Source organism: Neofelis nebulosa, chromosome 2 (assembly GCF_028018385.1).
Source record: "Neofelis nebulosa isolate mNeoNeb1 chromosome 2, mNeoNeb1.pri, whole genome shotgun sequence".
Lineage (NCBI taxonomy): Eukaryota > Metazoa > Chordata > Mammalia > Carnivora > Felidae > Neofelis > Neofelis nebulosa.
The window spans coordinates 216,159,151-216,175,919 of NC_080783.1; the positions used below are offsets into that span (position 1 = coordinate 216,159,151).

The following is a 16,769-nucleotide window of genomic DNA, read 5'->3' on the forward strand; positions in this document are numbered from 1 at the left end:
TTAACTTCCTTTCGGCCCCGTCGCCTGATACCCTTTGTCTGACCGACGCACAAGAACAAAACGACCGGGTCACCGCGGCGGGCGGGCGGCCAGGCGCGCAGCACGCAAGCGCGGGCCGGCGCACGTGGCCCCCAACACCGGGCCCCGAGGCCGCGCAGCAAACCCGGCCTGGGAGCAGGGTCGAGGCCACCAACGTCTCCAGGCGGACCCGGTCTCCTGCACCCCGCTGCGGAGCGGGGCAGGCCGGGAAGGGGCGGGGGGGAGGGCAGCGCAGGTCGTCGCCAAGGTCGTGGGCCGGACGTGCGGCGCCGGAGCGACGCTGCGTGCGTGCGGGACTCGGAGTACGTGACGGAACCCCGAACCCTCATGCCGGCCGCCCCACCCCGCCCCTCCCCGGGGCCCCGGCACCGCAGACCCCGCTCGGCCAGAGGTCCCAGCGCGGGGCGGGAGTGGAGGGCGTCGGGACGGGGGCTGGCCCGCACCCCTACACAGCCATGGGGAAGTCGGGGTCCCCCCGGCCCCACTCTGCTCCCCGTCCTGAGGAGTCGCTTCCCCCTCCGGGCCGCAGCGGCCGCTGCAGTCCCGCCCCCTCCAGGGAGGTGCGGGCCCGAATGACGGCACGCCAGGCCAATGACGAGGCGCCGTGGCGGGGGCGGGCCGGGGGGCGGGAAGTGGGCGGGGCCTCGAGGAGCTGGGCAGGAAGTCGGGGCAGGCGGCGCGGAGACCCGCTTAGAGCACTGGGCGCGCTGAGACCTTGCGGCTTATCCTCGCGCTCGGTGTCTGCGGCACCCTCTGCTTCTTTCCCGGGCAGCGCTATCCGGCGGTCAGGTAGGGGCTCGGGGAAGGGCTGCCGAGCCGGCGCCCAGACCTGGGGGGGCCCTGCCCTTGAGTCCGGCGGGGACGTGGAAGGGGCGGGTCGGCACGTGCGAGCCGGCCTCCGGGACCAGGGGCGCGGCGCCGGGCTTTGCCCGGGGCGGGGGCAGGATCTGATTAGCCAGCGATTATGGACTCAGGGGGCCTCTTAACCTGCGGGAGCTCGGGAGTAGGACGCCGCAGGCACGGAGGGTGCAGGGCTTTGGGGAAGACACGGGCCTAACTCCGGTGCTCATTAGCGCCAGGCCTTTCCTAAAATGGAGGAAGGGGCAGGGACGGGAGAGATGCCCAGGAAGCCGCGATCCCCTCCCCCCACCAGCAGCCCCTGCTCCCGGCTGGGGGCCCTCGGCCTGCAGTCGGGCGGCTGGGGGACGGAAGGAGCAGCGACTAATGAATGGAACTTCAGAAAGTCCTTATTCTTAAGGAGGCGGCGGCAGAACCGTTGCATAAAGGGGAAAGCCCTCCAGGCGACCTCGCCCAGGTCAGGCCGGAGCTGCTCCCGCTGCCCGGCCTGGCCACTCGCAGTCGGCCCCCGATCTGACATAGAAAGGATGTCTTTTTACGAAAACTTCCTGTTCGTTTTCCCCCTACAATGTGGGCTTCCCTCTGGGTGGTGTGGCCCGTCGGTGACTCGCAGCCGAGGACACACGTCGGCCCTTGACCGCCCGGTCCACACGTGCTGCCCCTGGACCGGGGTCCAGGCCGATGAGCTGTGGAGACTAGCCCTCCTTGCTGCCTCTGCTTATTGAACGTTAATGACTGCAGGAATAGTTTCCTATCCAATTTAAATTTAATTTTATTTTCACACCCTGAAATAAGTTGAATACTTTGTCTTAATGTCTCTAACATGAAACAAAAAATGAGATCTTACAACTGCCTGAGGACATAGTGTAATAAAGATGTGTTTAAAAGTGCATCTGTCTCTCCCTCTCTCTGCCCCTCCTCCACTCTCTCCCAAAATAAATACACATTTAAAAAATAAAAGCGCATCTAAAACCTATAAAGTGAGGCTGGTAGCCTCGGGTGGGGGGAGATTGACAGCAAAGTGCCTGAGGGGACTCTCTTGTCTGGTGGTGGCACTCATACACAGGTATAATTTGCCAAAACTCGGACTTAACCAAAAGCATGAAGCTAAAAACTACGTGTAAACGAATTTGCCTTTTTGTAAGATAATAAAAACTATATGCCTTTTTTTGTTGGCTAATGAATAAAACTCCATTGTTAACCTAGACAGCGAAGCCACAGGAGTGACTTCAGTGTCTAATTTTGAAACATAAAAAAGAAAGATGCCATTTGCTGCTTCGGAACATTCCAGGCAAGATACTGGAGAGGAGCCCAGCTAGATAATGGCTCTGAACACTCGCCCAATTCCACTAGGCCTCTTTCAGTCCTAGAAGTTTATTTCTTCCTTGGGAGCCCCTGGAGGGGAAGGTGAGAGAGGGCTTTCTTTGAGGATCTGCTATTTGCTGTTTGTGGCAGATCTTTTGTTTGTTTGTGCTTTCAAAGAAGGCCTCTTCCCATGGAGTATCTTAGCATTCAAAGATAGAATCTGTGTTGGGGGGGGGGGGGGGATGGCTGGCTGGCTCACAGCATGTGACTCAATCTCAGGGTGATGAGCTCAGGCCCTACAATGGGCATGGAGCCTACTTCAGAAAATTAAAAAATTGTTTTTAAAAAAAAAAGCAAAAATAGAATCTTTATTCTTTCAACTTAGGACATTTCCTAAGTGAGTTTTTTTGAATGGGTAAAATGCCTGTTGAAAGAAATACTAATTAGATGTCACTGTGCGTCCGGTCTTGGTAAAGATCCAAGTACAATGAAGCATGAAACGGGCAATGGCAAAGATTGTGCACAGACCAAGGACACTCCTGGCCTCAAAATTTCTGAGCATCCAATATCCAGCAGTTGAACATCTTACTGCTTATGTCCCTAGCTAGTCACTGGTCCACTACAAATCAGGTTTTCCTCCTCGGATCACATGAGGGTTGTTGGTTTTTTTGTTTGTTTTTTGCCCTGGGTGGGTTTGCTCACGACCTTCACGTCCCCTTGGTCCTTACTTGGTCCTTCCATTCCCACGCCAGCCCTCGTTGGGAACTGTTGACAATAACCCGTTTCAGACCGCCTCCTCCTCTGCTGTTCCGCATGCCAGCGGCACATGAATCTTTCCGGTGGTTTTGGGTTCTCCCTGGCGCACATTTTCTGGCTTTCTTTGCTTAGAGGACAAGCCCTGGGCTGCTGGGGTTTTTGAGGCCCTGCAGAGCTGGGTCCAGCAGGCTTCCCGACTCTTGTCAGCCTTGCATTCAATATCTGTCCGGTACCAATTCTTCCGTTCTAGTCCAGGAACCCTCAGAAGTGATTCTGCAAATGAATGACCCAAAACTGCATTATGGTTTATGGAAAATATGAACTGTGTTTCCCCACAGAAAGTCACCATGTCTATCCTCAAGGTGCATGCCAGAGAGATCTTCGACTCTCGTGGGAATCCCACCGTTGAGGTGGACCTCTATACCTCCAAAGGTACGTGGGCCTTCCTTTCCGCAGTTCTGCTACCAAACTCCCCCCTCCCCTCCTTTTTTTAATTAAGCGACAGAGCCTTAGGTAAGAAAAGGTGGGTCGTGAAAGCCTTCCGTCTGATCCCCATGTGCTGCTAGGTTGTGGTTCCTGACTGGGAGGAGGGGGGAAGGGTTGCCGGACATGGGGTCCTTGTCCTGCTGCTTCTTGGTATTTAAAACAGAAAGCAGGCTGGTTCCTAGGTCAGTGAGGAGAAGAAAGGCCATTCCTCGTCCTTAAAAGGGCCCATCGCTCGTTTGCTTCTTAGTTTGCTGTCACCAGCATAACATATATATATATATAATATACATATGTATTTTATATACATATATACGTATGTATTATATATATATGTGTGTGTGTGTGTATATATATATATATATATATAAATGTGGGCAAAGATATGTGAAAGTATATGTTTTGTTTCTGGGGCCCAGAGAATAAGTAAGCCTAACACAACCATAGTGGTTTCATAGAGGAAAGTGCCAAGGACGGAGCTTTCTCCACTGAAAAGGAAAGATCAGAGGAGTGCAAGTGTATGTGAAGCCTTCTCTTTGTTTCCAGAAATCACTCTTAGACCAAGGGCTGGGGACAGCTCTTAACATTTGGGTGTTGGGCCATTCCATAGGCTCGTGTTTTCTGCCTAGCTGTAAGTCCTCCCTGGAGGGATTTGCCCACGTGGGAAAAATGGAGGCTTCTTTTTTTATGTTTCTTTTCAGAGCACCCGCAAGTGGGGAGAAAGGGAGAGAGAATCCCAAGCAGGCTCCACACTCAGCGTGGAGCCTGACGCGGGTCTCGATCTCACAAAACTGAGATCATGCCCCGAGCCAAAATCAAGAGTCAGACAGTCAGCCGACTGAGCCACCCAGGCGCCCCTTAAATGGAGACTCTTAAAAGCTTTTGGCGGTTTTTAACTTTAAGGAAATTTGGTGTGTTCCGTCCAGCAATGTCTGAGCTGTTTCCAAATGGACCTTGGGTGGGGTCGGAAAAGGAGCCTCAGGCAGAATCACCCAGCGGCGCTGAGCACACAGACCTGCCGCTCAGAGCTGAGTCATGGTCTGTAGAAACCCCGGCCCTTCCCTTCCTGCCCTGCCCGCGGTTCCTTGCTGTGGCGGGTGCTGTCGGCACAGGGTTTCTTCACAGCACGTGCTTCATGCCAAATACCCCAGGGTTCGAGGAGAGTGCTGGGAATTTCCTCGCGGCTGGCAAGGCTGGCTTGCTCACAGCGTGGAACTTTCCATTTGGAAGTTAACGGACTTTAACCAACACTGAAAACAGGATTCAAGATACTAGAAGATTGTTGGGGGGAGGGGGGGAGCATTCTCTTTGAAACACTTAAAAATGACCAAATATTTTTTTGAAATTTAAACGAACGGAAAGTTTTCTCTTGTGTGTCTGTTGATGCTTTTCAAAGACGGGAAATAGTGGATTTGTGAAGAGCCTTTCATCACTTTTTTTTTTTTTTTATTTACTTTTAAGAGCAGTTTTAGGTTCACAGCAAAATCCAGCAAAAGGTACAGACAGCACAGGCCCCCTGTCCCCACACGTGCACAGCGTCCCCCACCGGAGTGGGACATTTGTTAACATTGGAACCTGCATTGGCCCATCGTCGCCCAGAGCCCATAGTTACATCAGGGTCACTTGCTTGTTTTCGTGGCTCCTTCACCTCGTCCAGTGCCTGGTGGGGACTTAGAAAGCCAGGGCCCGTGTCAAGAGACCACGTGTCCTGCACACGCCGTCACTGCAGTGACGCAGGCAGACTAACGGACCGTTTATTTAAAATGCCTGCTTGATTTTTTTTTTTCTTTGTTCCTTTGCCTTCTCATATCTCAGGTGGGGAAATCCCTTACGGTTTCAAGTAGTTTCTAGAGGCCGCCTTCACTTCCTGCTCCCCTGATCCCTGCAGTGTCTTTCTTAACAGCGTCCTTTTCCAAGATCAGCTACGTTTATGCTCCGTAGTGTAGGTCTAGCCAGACGGCTGGGTCCCGTGTCCCCAGGATGGCATAGCGTGGTGCTTGATCGCGTTCCAGTGTTCCCAGGCTCGTACCTGTACTGTCCTTATTTTTTATATCTCCGCATGTTTTTATTGGTTACGCGTGGAAATGATCATCCTTTCGATATAGTGGATTAAAGAATATATTAATTTCTCTTGGTTTTACAAGTTTATTTGTTTCTTTTTAGAGGTGGGGGGGGGGAGAGAGAGAGAGATGAAACTCAAGAAGGTGTCACACTATCAGCCCAACGCGGGGCTCGAACTCACAAACCGTGAGATCATGACCCCAGCCGAATCAGATGCTTAACCAACTAAGCCACCCAGGCGCCCCTTGGTTTTACTTTCCGACTTCAGTGTAGCTACTAGAAGATCTTAAACCTCATAAGTGGCTTGCATCGAATTTCTGTGGGGCGGTGCCCCCGGGGGGTGGTCACAGACCAGCTGCAGGACACGAACGGGGAGCTTGTTAGAGATACAGGCACAGAGTCTTAGACCTCCCGTTTCGGAACCTGCATCTTAACAAAGTTGCCAGGTGATCGTTTGCGCACAGGAACATCTGAGAAGCTCTGCTTGAAAACTTTTTCTTGAAACTAGAGAGATTCACCAGCTTTGCCATAGGATCCGCGTTGGAGAATGGTTCCCACGTGAAGGGCAGGAGTGACCGACCATCTGAGTCCCCCAGGTGGTGGAAGGACGTGTTTCCCGGTGGCTGCCATCTGTGAATGGGTGGGACTCCGCAAGGGCTGGGACTGTGTCTCTCAGTCACGATTTCTTCCTCCCTCAACGTCCAGGTCTCTTCAGAGCCGCTGTGCCCAGTGGTGCCTCAACTGGTATCTACGAGGCCCTCGAGCTCCGGGACAATGACAAGACACGCTACATGGGCAAAGGTAAGAACCCCTGCCTGCCTCTGGAGCGTGGCTGCGTGCCTCGTCCACGCCTCCAGCCCCTGCTCCCGGCCTGTCACAGCCTCCCCACTCTCCACGTGCCTTGTATTTGACGATGGCACACCTGATGTGGCCCATGGTGTTGATGGTGAGCGTGTACTCTGTGCCTGGGGGAGCTGGGAGGGTTGGCATGTTGATTCCAGCCTTCCTAAACCTGTGAGCTCAGGGGCAAGAGTCTTATGCTCATTTGTACTGCACTTGGCCCAATCTGGAAAATTCCTGCTTAGGGAACTGTAGCGCAAGAGCCTTGCCGTGTTCCCAGGAGGGCTCCGCGGGCCTTCCAGACCATCAACCCTCTCCAAGGGGCTAGTCTCAGTAGAGTGTGTGGAAGGCCCGGCTAATGGCTCACCTACAGACCAGTCCTGGCAGCTTGATCTTTCTGTTGGGGGATTCACGGACCTGGCAAAGCCAGCCTCTGCTGGGCTGTGCGCAGATCGACCTGTTACTGTCTTGCAAAGTTTGCCTTACCATAGACAGAATCTGTGTGGCCAAATCACAGAACAGCAGCTGGGGCCTAGACCATGCGTTCTCAACAGGGCAGTATCGCCCCAGGGGTAGGAACTGGTTCTTGGGGGAGGCAAACAAATTAAAAAAAGAAAAAAAAAAATCCTACAATATTACTTTGTTTTATGGTCCTCCAAAGGGCCACAGTATATAAATGGGAGTATAGCATATCTGTGGCATTAAATTTTCAGAGAAGGGCGATTCGGGAGAAGGTCTGAAAAGACTGCAGGGGAGGGGTGGTGATGAAGTGAGCTAGGGAAGTCCGCAGCCGGCGCTCCGGGGATTATCTCCCACGGGTTCCCACTGCTCCCGGCTCAGGCGGATGCTGGTCCCAAGCAGGCCTTGCAGCACCTCGACTGTAATGAGGGTGAACCCGTGGTCCCGAGGACTCTTCCTGCCTTCCTGTCTCCTCTCTTTTCTCTCATTCCCTGTCCTTCACAGCCTGTTCTCTTCTGAGTCTGTCTTTTTTCCTTCTCTGTCAATCTCTACTGGTCAGGTGTCTCCAGACCCGTTAAGTATATTAATGAGTTCCTGGCACCAGCCTTGTGCACACAGGTAATACACGGGGCATCCTTTAGTGTCTGCGGCTGGTTCCCAGTGCATGGTCTTGCCAACTAACTTCCCTTCAGACATTCTGAGATGGTTGCTCTGTGTGTGGCTCTAATCCTTGGGGGTCCTAGGTAAGAGCACTCAGACTGGGCCAGAAAATACCCCAATCTTGGGGGGACAGAAATGGGGATTTGAAAGCGGTCCCGTTTAAGGTCTCTGGGCGGGCTTCTGAATATCTGGGTTAATATCCTTGGTGGTTCGCTCAGTGCTGCTCACGCCTGTTTTTCATTAATGCCGGTAATTTGATTTGATTGTTCCTTCTAGGTGTCTCAAAGGCTGTTGAGCACATCAATAAAACTATTGCACCTGCCCTGATTAGCAAGGTAGGACCTGCCTCCTGATAACTAATGTATTAATGCCATCAGAGCGTCTCCCAGGCCAGTGGGCTTTCCTGGTTATGGAAGAGCTTATTCTGAGAGCTAAAGGAGCCCGTTGGATTCCCTGTCCTGCATGAGAATGACCTCACCTTTACTAATCCACCCCCTGCCTGCGTCCACACCTAACAGCGCATGGAATTGGATCAGGGCGACGGGAGACCGTCTCGTGATTTTTCCCTCCAACTATCTTGACCTTTGGGAAGTTAAGATCCAGATTTTAAGAGCGGCTCTTGGGTGTTGAGCAGAGTATCCACGGTGACCGACTATTTTTCACGAACCGTGGAATTATTTACTTTATTTTTACTGGCTTTTTTGTTTAAACAACAGAGCTCTGGTTGAATAAAATTTGACTTGGAACCTCTGAGTGTCATAAAAGTAGGGTGAAGTAAGGAGGGGACCCACCAGCCCAACCCACTCCTGCCTCAGCCCCGCCCCACCCCGCCCCAACTCCCGTGGCACTGGCCAGGGCAAGAAGGATTTAAAAGCCCTTGGCTAGGGAAGCCTTCTCAGGCCTGGAGCCAACTGCAGCGGCCGGCCCGCCCGTGCCTCCCCTCCTTGAACTCCTCCTGTTCCCCAGGGGCGCACAGGCTCCTCTGTTGTTTGTCCCCGGCTGGCTTACCTCGGCCTGGCCTTCGCGGGCCTTGTTCATGGGTCCCCAGACGGTTTCTCGTGGCTGCTCTGCCAGCTCACGTGCTCCGACCCGGCCTCCCGGGCACCTCCACGCACCCCTTCGTTCTTTGTGCCCGGGTGCCCTTACCTGGTGTGACTAACGCAGTGAGAAGGGCTTTCCTGGGCATCTCTCTTCCCTCTGGGGAAAGGAAGCCGTCTTCACACTCTTCCTGGCGGGGGTCTACCTGGAGCCGTCTTGCGTGGCTGACGGCTGACTTTGGCCAAACGTGCTTTGTGAAAACAGCAAAAGATACCAAGTTATTGACGTGGCATGATGCAGTAATACGTGGTTTTCCTTTCGTATTTTAATTTCTATACAAAGCACTTTATAAATAAAATCAGAGATTTTTATTAATTATGAAGTTTTTAAAGTAATGCTAACTTTTAGTAAATTGTCTTAAGCCAGCTTTTAGGACACCAGTGTTGTGGGGTTTTGTTGTTGTTGTTGTTGTTGTTGTTTTTTTGTTTTGTTTTTTGCTTTTTTGTTTGAAGTAATCTCTATACCCAGTGTGGGGTTCGCACCCACAACCTCGAGATCCAGAGTTGCACGCTCTGTTGGCTGAGTCAGCCAGGTGTCCCTTTAAGACACCAGTTTTGGGGCACCTGGGTGGTTCAGTTTGTTGGGCATCCGACTTTGGCTCAGGTCATGGTCTCCCGGTCCGTGAGTTCGAGCCCCGCGTCGGGCTCTGCTGACCGCTCAGAGCCCGGAGCCTGCTTCGGATTCTGTGTCTCCCTCTCTCTCCGCCCCTCCCCTGCTCATGTTCTGTTTTTCTCTCAATAATAAACATTAAAAAAAAAAAAAGACACCAGTTTTACTACTTTATACTGGAAACACTCATTTTGATCAGTCATCAAGCATTTTGCAGAATGATTGGACTACCTACTTGCAAAAGTCCTATCTCCCTCGAGAACGTGAAGTGTGCCGTCACTGAGGGTACCCAAGAGGGGTGGTCCTGTCACTTAACCTTCGAGGACCACAGCTCGTTGGCCTGAACAGAGTTCTGTTATTTATTGCCCCCCAAAATTGCACTACTTAGCACGGTCCAGGCAGCTCTCTGCCTTACACGGGATGTAATTTCGGACTCCCCAGGTAGACCAACCTCTGTGACGCCAGGTCCGCATCTCGGGCAGTTGATCGTTGGCTCCCTAGTGCTTGGAGAAACGTCTGAGAATGCGAAACCAAGCAAAAGGCGGTCTTGTGACTCCCAGGTTCTCGTTTCCTGCCCCCCCCCCTTTTTTGCCTCCCATACAAATGCATAGCATAGAACTGGTTCAGGATTGGCACAGTTCCAAAGTTGTCTGGGTTCCGGGGAGGGGAGTGACCACGCTCCCCCAAGCGGCTGACCCTCCCTTCTCCCCACAGAAACTGAGCGTTGTGGAGCAGGAGAAGATTGACAAACTGATGATCGAGATGGACGGGACAGAAAATAAATGTGAGTGACGGGGGTGGAGTCGGCCGGCCTCCCAAAGACCTTCCGACCCTCTGAGGGTCACCATGTGTGACCGAGGACTGTGCAGCGTGATCATCTGCGGGCTCTGCGGGGCCCATCAGCTCACCATAATAAAACCTGTTCTGGGGGTGTCTGGGTGGCTTAGTTAAGCATCGGATGCTTAATCTCAGGGTCGTGAGTTCAAGCCCTACGTTAGGCTCTGCACTGGGCATGAGGCCTACCAAAAAAACCAGACACGTTTGTAGATATTAGGAGAAATATCAGGTGACAGCTTGTGCGTGGGGTTACTTCAAAGAGGCTTCTGCTTTGTAGTGATTGAGGCAGTTTGTGGAATTTGCCAGAGTTCCATAGACCAGAGAAAGGGCTTTCTCTTCTGGGGAGAAAGCAGATGAATCCTCACGGCGTGCCGTCATGTTCCTGGGTCGGATGCCGGAAGTAGGTGCAGTAAAAATGGTTCTGGATCCAGGCCGGGTGCACTCCCGTGTCGGAGTGCGGGCCAGAAGGCTGGCAGGAGAAGGGTTAAGGGTTACGGGTAAGAAACTGCTTCATTGAACTCTTCTGTTCCAGCTAAATTTGGTGCAAACGCCATCCTGGGAGTGTCCCTGGCAGTCTGCAAGGCGGGAGCCGTTGAGAAGGGGGTGCCTCTGTACCGCCACATTGCCGACCTGGCTGGCAATGCTGAAGTCATCCTGCCGGTTCCGGTGAGTGGCTTTGAACTTCCCAAGTGAGGAGCTGGGAGTACTTGCCGGTGGGGACCTGAGGCCTCCCACCGCTCGATCTCATCCACATGTGATTGTCCCAGCTCCGTGGGTACAGGCCAGCTCTGGAGGTCTCCACTGCGAACACCTGCCCTTTGCTAAGAGTGACCCTGAGCTGGGGACTCCACCCCCCCCCCCCCCCCCCCCCCCCGTGCTCCACGTCCTTCCTTGCCGACGGGATGAAAATCCCACTGGCCTTGTTGGGTCGGGGGTGTTCGCTGAGGTAGCGGCCAGTCCGGGACAGCAGGTGCGCCTGGTGGCGGTTCCTGAGGCGTCAGGGGAGACCTGGTGAGCGTGTCCTGGCCGCGAGGGGGCTGCTTGCTGGGATTGTCTGGGCCGGATGCCGCATCTGCCTGTCTCTCCCCAGGCTTTCAACGTCATCAACGGCGGTTCTCACGCCGGCAACAAGCTGGCCATGCAAGAGTTCATGATCCTCCCCGTTGGTGCCGCCAACTTCAGGGAAGCTATGCGCATCGGTGCGGAGGTTTACCACAACCTGAAGAACGTCATCAAGGAGAAATACGGAAAAGACGCCACCAACGTGGGGGACGAAGGCGGCTTTGCCCCTAACATCCTGGAGAACAAAGAAGGTACGGGCCCCGGAGGGGTCCCCGGGCGCACAGCACCTGCCCGCACCTGCCGCTCGGGGCCGTCGCTCTTTCCACCTTTCATGCACCTGCGAGCGAGCGGAGTTCCGGGAAGGGGGTGGGAGCCGGGCCTTTATTTTGTAAAGTAACGAGGAACCTCCTTGCTAATTTGGCTTCTGAGCAGCCCGGTTAGTCTGAAGCAGGCTCGGCTGCGGGGCACGGGCTCACTGTACAGCTTACTCCTGCCATCCTCGCACCACGTCGCGATGGCAGAGGTTTGAAGTCCGCTCCGTGTTCGGGCTGCTGTCTGCCCCACGCCGGGACCAGCGGCCGCCTCGGCTCGTTCCACCACGGGAGCCTCACGTGGCGTCGTTTGGCCTTGAGTCCTTAGGCACAGAGTGAAATGTAAGCGTTGAGTAGGGCGCAGAGAGTCTCGGGACAAGACTGAGCTTTTGGTTTTAGGAGGGAAGGAGGCTTCAGCCACGTTTTGTCGCCTTCAGCGGCAGCTAGCGAAAGAAAAGAGTGGCCGTCCTGCCCTTTGGGTCAGTTATGCGAAATGCTAATGTTCAGCCATTCGGACCTGTAAAAAATGATCCTCTCACGGTTTAACGTGGTAGTTTGGAGATGCGTGGTGTGGAACAGGTGCCGAATGTCTCTGTCCGCTTCCGTCCAGGCAGCACTGCCACGTGAGGCAGAGCAGAGCCTGGGCTGGGGTCACCCTCGCCGTCCCGGGCCCTTGGTCCACTGGGCTCCCTCTTGGATCCCAGCCTTTCGGCACTGTTGAGAACCCGTTCCTTGGGACGGCGGATCTCAGCCGGGCGCCGTAACTGCGTCTTGGCCAGCACAGCTGTTCCTGGGTGCTAAATTTGGGAGCATCTGTCCGTGAGAACGCCTCGTAGAGTGGAGACGGAATTTCTCACTCAGTTGTCTGCCGGGGCCCTGACCCGACGGTTTCTTGCTCCAAAGCAGAAAAAAGTTAACTGGAATCACTGCAACGGAGGGCTGGGGCCAGAGCATCTCGTGGTCTTCCTGTTAGGGTGCCCATTTGGCAGGGGTCACAGGGAAGTTTTCGCTCCACCTGCCTGGTTTCCGATCTTGTCGCCACCCTCTCTTCCCAGCTCTGGAGCTGCTGAAGAACGCCATCGGGAAAGCCGGCTACACCGACAAGGTCGTCATCGGCATGGACGTGGCCGCTTCTGAGTTCTTCAGGTCGGGGAAGTATGACCTGGACTTCAAGTCTCCCGATGACCCCAGCAGGTACATCACACCCGACGAGCTGGCCAACCTGTACAAGTCCTTCATCAGGGACTACCCAGGTGAGTGCTCGGGGCGGCCCCTTCTCCGGCCACTGCCTACAGCGCTCTGCCGGCTGGTGGCGGTGCTCCCGGGAAAGTGCGTGGGGCACCTGCGCCCCCACCTCCCTGGGGGAGGGCCTCACGGAGGTGCCGGTGCAGCAGGCGAGTCGGGAGGTGGGTCCAGGATGCCAGCCAGGCACTGACGTGTGCTAGGTTGTTTGCAAAGTGTCGGGGCTTCTGCCCCTGTCACCACAGCCACCTGAGCAGATGCGGTCCTGGCTCCCTTGCACAGGTGGGAGCGAGCCTTGAAAACCCAGCCTGCAGTGTTTTCCGCCCACTGCGAGCCGGCGCTCCTCCGGGCGCCGTTAATGCCGGTTCACGCGGGAGGGAAACTGAGGCACAGAGCGGGTCAGTAATGTGCCCAAGGGCGGTCGGCAAATGTTGGAGTGCGAATCAGACCAGGAAGTCGTGCATGAACTCAAAGCTAAAAAACGTGCCCAGGGTGGAGCCAAGACCAGCCCAGCCCTTGGCTTCCTGAGCCCACCGCTGTATGCTCAATGGCACTAAGCTCAAGCCACCCTGGGCAGGGAAGTGTCCCACTTAGCAGCTCTGGGGTCCCAGGACTACAGCTGACTTGCCTGTCACAGGAGTCGGTGGGTAGGCAGAGTGTCTCCAGGGCTGGGTCGGGGAGCCGGTCCTGTCCCGCACGGGAGAGGGGTGAGGCCAGGCAAGCAGCGAGCCGGGAGGGGAAGGAGGCCCGGTTGCCCTTCAGCACTGGGGTCTCCCCGGCAAAACCTGGCTCTCGTTTCCCCAGTGGTGTCCATCGAAGATCCCTTCGACCAGGATGACTGGGAAGCTTGGCAGAAGTTCACTGCCAGCGCCGGCATCCAGGTGGTGGGGGATGATCTCACCGTGACCAACCCGAAGCGGATTTCCAAGGCCGTGAACGAGAGGTCGTGCAACTGCCTCCTGCTCAAAGTGAACCAGATCGGCTCCGTGACCGAGTCCCTGCAGGCGTGAGTGTCCCCGGGGGGGTCAGCTGTCAGGGAGCGAGGCACAGAGTCTCAGCCAGAGCTCCCGGGTGGCTTCTGGACGAGCCGTGGCACCAGGGGGCTCGGGTGTCGGGCCGCCGTGGCCCGGGCCTGACCCCCTCGTGGCTCCAGGCTCGTGACTTCGTTTTACATGGAGAATATCAGTCACAGGTGCGGCCAGGAGAACAAGTCTGTCCGCCCAAGGAGGCTAGACCCCATTTTGTAAACGTGACCTAGAGGGCTGAGAAGGTCCTCAGGACTCTGACTGGAGAGAAAGGCGGGGGTTCTCGTCATCCCCAGGAGTTGAGAGCTTGGCGGCGGCTCCTGGCCCCGACCCCTCCCGCGGCCTCCTACCAGGGGCGGCGAGCCCCTGGCTTCAGGAGGGGCTGCCGTGCCCTGGAAGTGGAGTCCCGCCGTCGCAACCATGTGGGTTGTTTCCTGACTTCAGGTGCAAGCTGGCCCAGTCCAACGGGTGGGGCGTCATGGTGTCGCATCGCTCCGGGGAGACCGAGGATACCTTCATCGCTGACCTGGTGGTGGGACTTTGCACCGGGCAGGTAAAGAGCCTCTCTGACCTCAGCTGCCCGAGCACAAGCAGGAGGCGGGGAGGCGGACGGGGTCCCGGATGCCCCTTCATCCCCTGGTTCCTAGGGTCAGAAATCCCGCCCAGAACGCCCACGAAGATTGAGAGTGCACGGCAAGCACACGTGACCTTTCCTTTCCCTTTCTAGATCAAGACAGGTGCACCTTGCCGTTCTGAGCGCCTGGCCAAGTACAACCAGATCCTCAGGTAAAGAGGAAGCCCGGGGGCACTGGGAGCTCTTGGCTCTGCGGGGCGTGTGCACATGCGGGGCGGGGGGGCCCGTGTCAGGTCGTGGGTGACTTGGGCGGAGAACCTTGCCCCTTGGCCCCAAGGCTGGAGCCGGTCCCGTGCTGCCACCTTCTGGTGGAGGAGGGAACAGGCTCCCCCTTCAGACAGTCACAAAGCCGTTAGAGCTAAGAGAGATCCCCAGCGGATATGTCGTTCAGCACCCGTGTTTTGTGGACGGGAAACCGGGGCTCAGTGAAGAAGGAAATTCAGGGCGAAGGGAAGGTTTCCACTGTTCAGTGCTTCTGGATATCTGGTCCCTTTTTATCATAACGTGTCCATGGAAACCTCCTTAACGTGGAGACTTGCCTCCTTTTTTGTCCCTTTTGTTAGTCTCGCAGGAAAAGAAACCTCTCTTTCGTAGTTCTGCCCACGTTACCCTTTCCTTAAACAAAACGTGACTGGCGGAGCACGCGCCCTTCCCCGCCACGTAGATACGGCAGCTGCTGGTACTCGTGCACGCTTCTTCCCGTCCGCCTGCCTTTCGCCTTTTTGGCTGGAGAATTTTCAGCGCATTCCAGCCATGTGATTTCACCTATGAATACCTTAGCACATGTCTCAGAGATAACAGTTATGTTTGCTTTGTGATGTAACCATCGTGCTGTGAGAGTGCCCAGGGTTCAGTCGTGCCATGAGAGTCGTGCCCAGCATTCCTGGGGCCCGTCTCCCCTGGTGCGACACCAGGATGCAACCGCTTCATTCAGGGCCTTCCCTCCTTTTGTCCCCATGCCATTTATTCGAAGAGACTGGGTTGTCCTTTCGTTAAAGAGCGTTTTTGTTATATTCTGAGAAGTAGCGGTGTTGACCTATCTGCTAGTCTGCCTTTGGGAAACTCTGGGGGCAGAGAAGGCAGGGAAGGCTGAGGGGCAGCAGGTGGCCCGCTTGCTGGGGGAGCCGGGTGAACGGGGAGGGCCCGATGCTCCTGTCTTCCTGCTGGCTCCGAGGACCGCATTGAGGAGCCTGGGCGAGTGCCGGGGCCTGGTCCCCGGGTGGGGAAACGTAGGCCTTGGGGGTGGAGATTTCGCTTCTCTTTCTCACACCCCCTCCTCTCTGTCCTCTGCTTCCCCAGAATTGAAGAGGAACTGGGTAGCAAGGCCAAGTTTGCCGGCAGAAGCTTCAGAAACCCCCTCGCCAAGTAAGCTCCGGGCGACGCACCCCGAGCTCTGCGGTCCTGAGTCGGCTCATTAGATCTCTGCTCCTGGCGTCCCCCGGGCACCTCGAGGCCCCCGGCCAGAGCCTCTGCTGGTCACATGCCCTCTCCCTTCCTGTGATGTTCTCACTGCTTCCTTAGAACCGCTGCAGAAGCCAGGCTTGACCATCTGGAACCCTGCTGGAAATCCTAGCTCTGTAATCATGTGATTGGCCCAGATCAGTGTTTTCTCACCTCGCTTCCCACCAGGTGTCTGCAGCTGAGTCTGTCTACGTTGTAATCACAAGGTGTCCACAGGCGAGATCCCCAGTGGTTTTGTTTGCAGAATAAAAAGGCCTCAGTGACCCATAGAAATGTGTGTGTGTGTGTGTGTGTGTGTGTAAAACATTCTGAGTCTGTCCATTCGTCATGTCTTGAGTGTTCATGTTCATGTTACACTGGGGTACAGGCCTGTAAGAGTTGGGATGCTTTGTGTCCTGACAAAGGGACAGGAGTTGAGGACATTTCATAAGTCTTTGGGCAGGGCATTTGAGGCAAAAGGGGAAGGGGGGGGGCATGTTGTATCCTTGAACAGAAGTAGGGTCCTTCTTGGGAGCAGAACATGACTTCTTGTTTGGGAGAAAATACAAACAGAACTATTACAGGTGACCTCAGGGTGGTGGCTTCTAGATCACGTGAGCCTGTAATTGTCCAGACCGGAAGGCCTCCTGGATAGAGCACAGCCAACCATCCTGGGCAAGCTGGACGGTGGTTTCTGGGTTCCTGGGGGAAGAAGGTAAAAGGATGGTTGAACGGCAGCTCTGGGGAGGCGGGAGGGCGTTTGGAAGGCCTTGGAATCCCGTTTAGATGAACACAATTTAATGCCATTCCTCGTTCTTCCTAATATTTCCGCTGCTTGAAAGCTACACGTAGTGATGCCCACAGCACTGTGTACTGATCGGCTCTGCAGAAAGCACCTATACTGTGTTCACGAACACCCGAGCGTGAGGAGGTACATTTACTTAGAACTGAGAGATGAAGTATTGTGGTTACTCTCTGCCCCTTGGAAGCATCTCGTGTTTTATTAGCAATTTTACTTTTTTCCCCTTATTTGGTCAAGTCTCGAATTGT

The 16,769-nt window shown here is 55.1% G+C and overlaps 1 protein-coding gene across 2 annotated transcripts; it reads left to right on the forward strand.

Annotated features, from left to right (window-relative positions):
* Window positions 1-673: 673 nt before the first annotated feature.
* Window positions 674-16,013, forward strand: ENO1 (enolase 1). Of its 2 annotated transcripts, none has more exons than XM_058719214.1 (12): window positions 674-828; window positions 3,297-3,390; window positions 6,208-6,303; window positions 7,361-7,419; window positions 9,883-9,952; window positions 10,538-10,671; window positions 11,096-11,318; window positions 12,434-12,631; window positions 13,425-13,626; window positions 14,090-14,198; window positions 14,373-14,431; window positions 15,579-16,013. In XM_058719214.1, exons 2-12 carry the CDS (start codon window positions 3,306-3,308, stop codon window positions 15,646-15,648), a joined length of 1,305 nt encoding a protein of 434 aa, XP_058575197.1. In that variant the 5' UTR covers window positions 674-828; window positions 3,297-3,305; the 3' UTR covers window positions 15,649-16,013. The 2 variants fall into 2 exon arrangements, with proteins under 2 accessions (XP_058575197.1, XP_058575196.1); XM_058719213.1 differs by lacking the exon at window positions 7,361-7,419 and adding an exon at window positions 7,738-7,796.
* The last annotated feature ends 756 nt before the right edge of the window (window positions 16,014-16,769 follow it).

What these genes read in the sequence shown, in the direction of transcription:
- ENO1 (XM_058719214.1), top strand. Translation starts at nt 3,306, where the DNA reads ATGTCTATCCTCAAGGTGCATGCCAGAGAGATCTTCGACTCTCGTGGG. An exon ending in CATCCTGGAGAACAAAGAAG is followed by an intron (nt 11,319 to 12,433) that starts GTACGGGCCCCG and finishes CTCTCTTCCCAG; the next exon opens with CTCTGGAGCTGCTGAAGAAC. An exon ending in TGGGACTTTGCACCGGGCAG is followed by an intron (nt 14,199 to 14,372) that starts GTAAAGAGCCTC and finishes TTCCCTTTCTAG; the next exon opens with ATCAAGACAGGTGCACCTTG.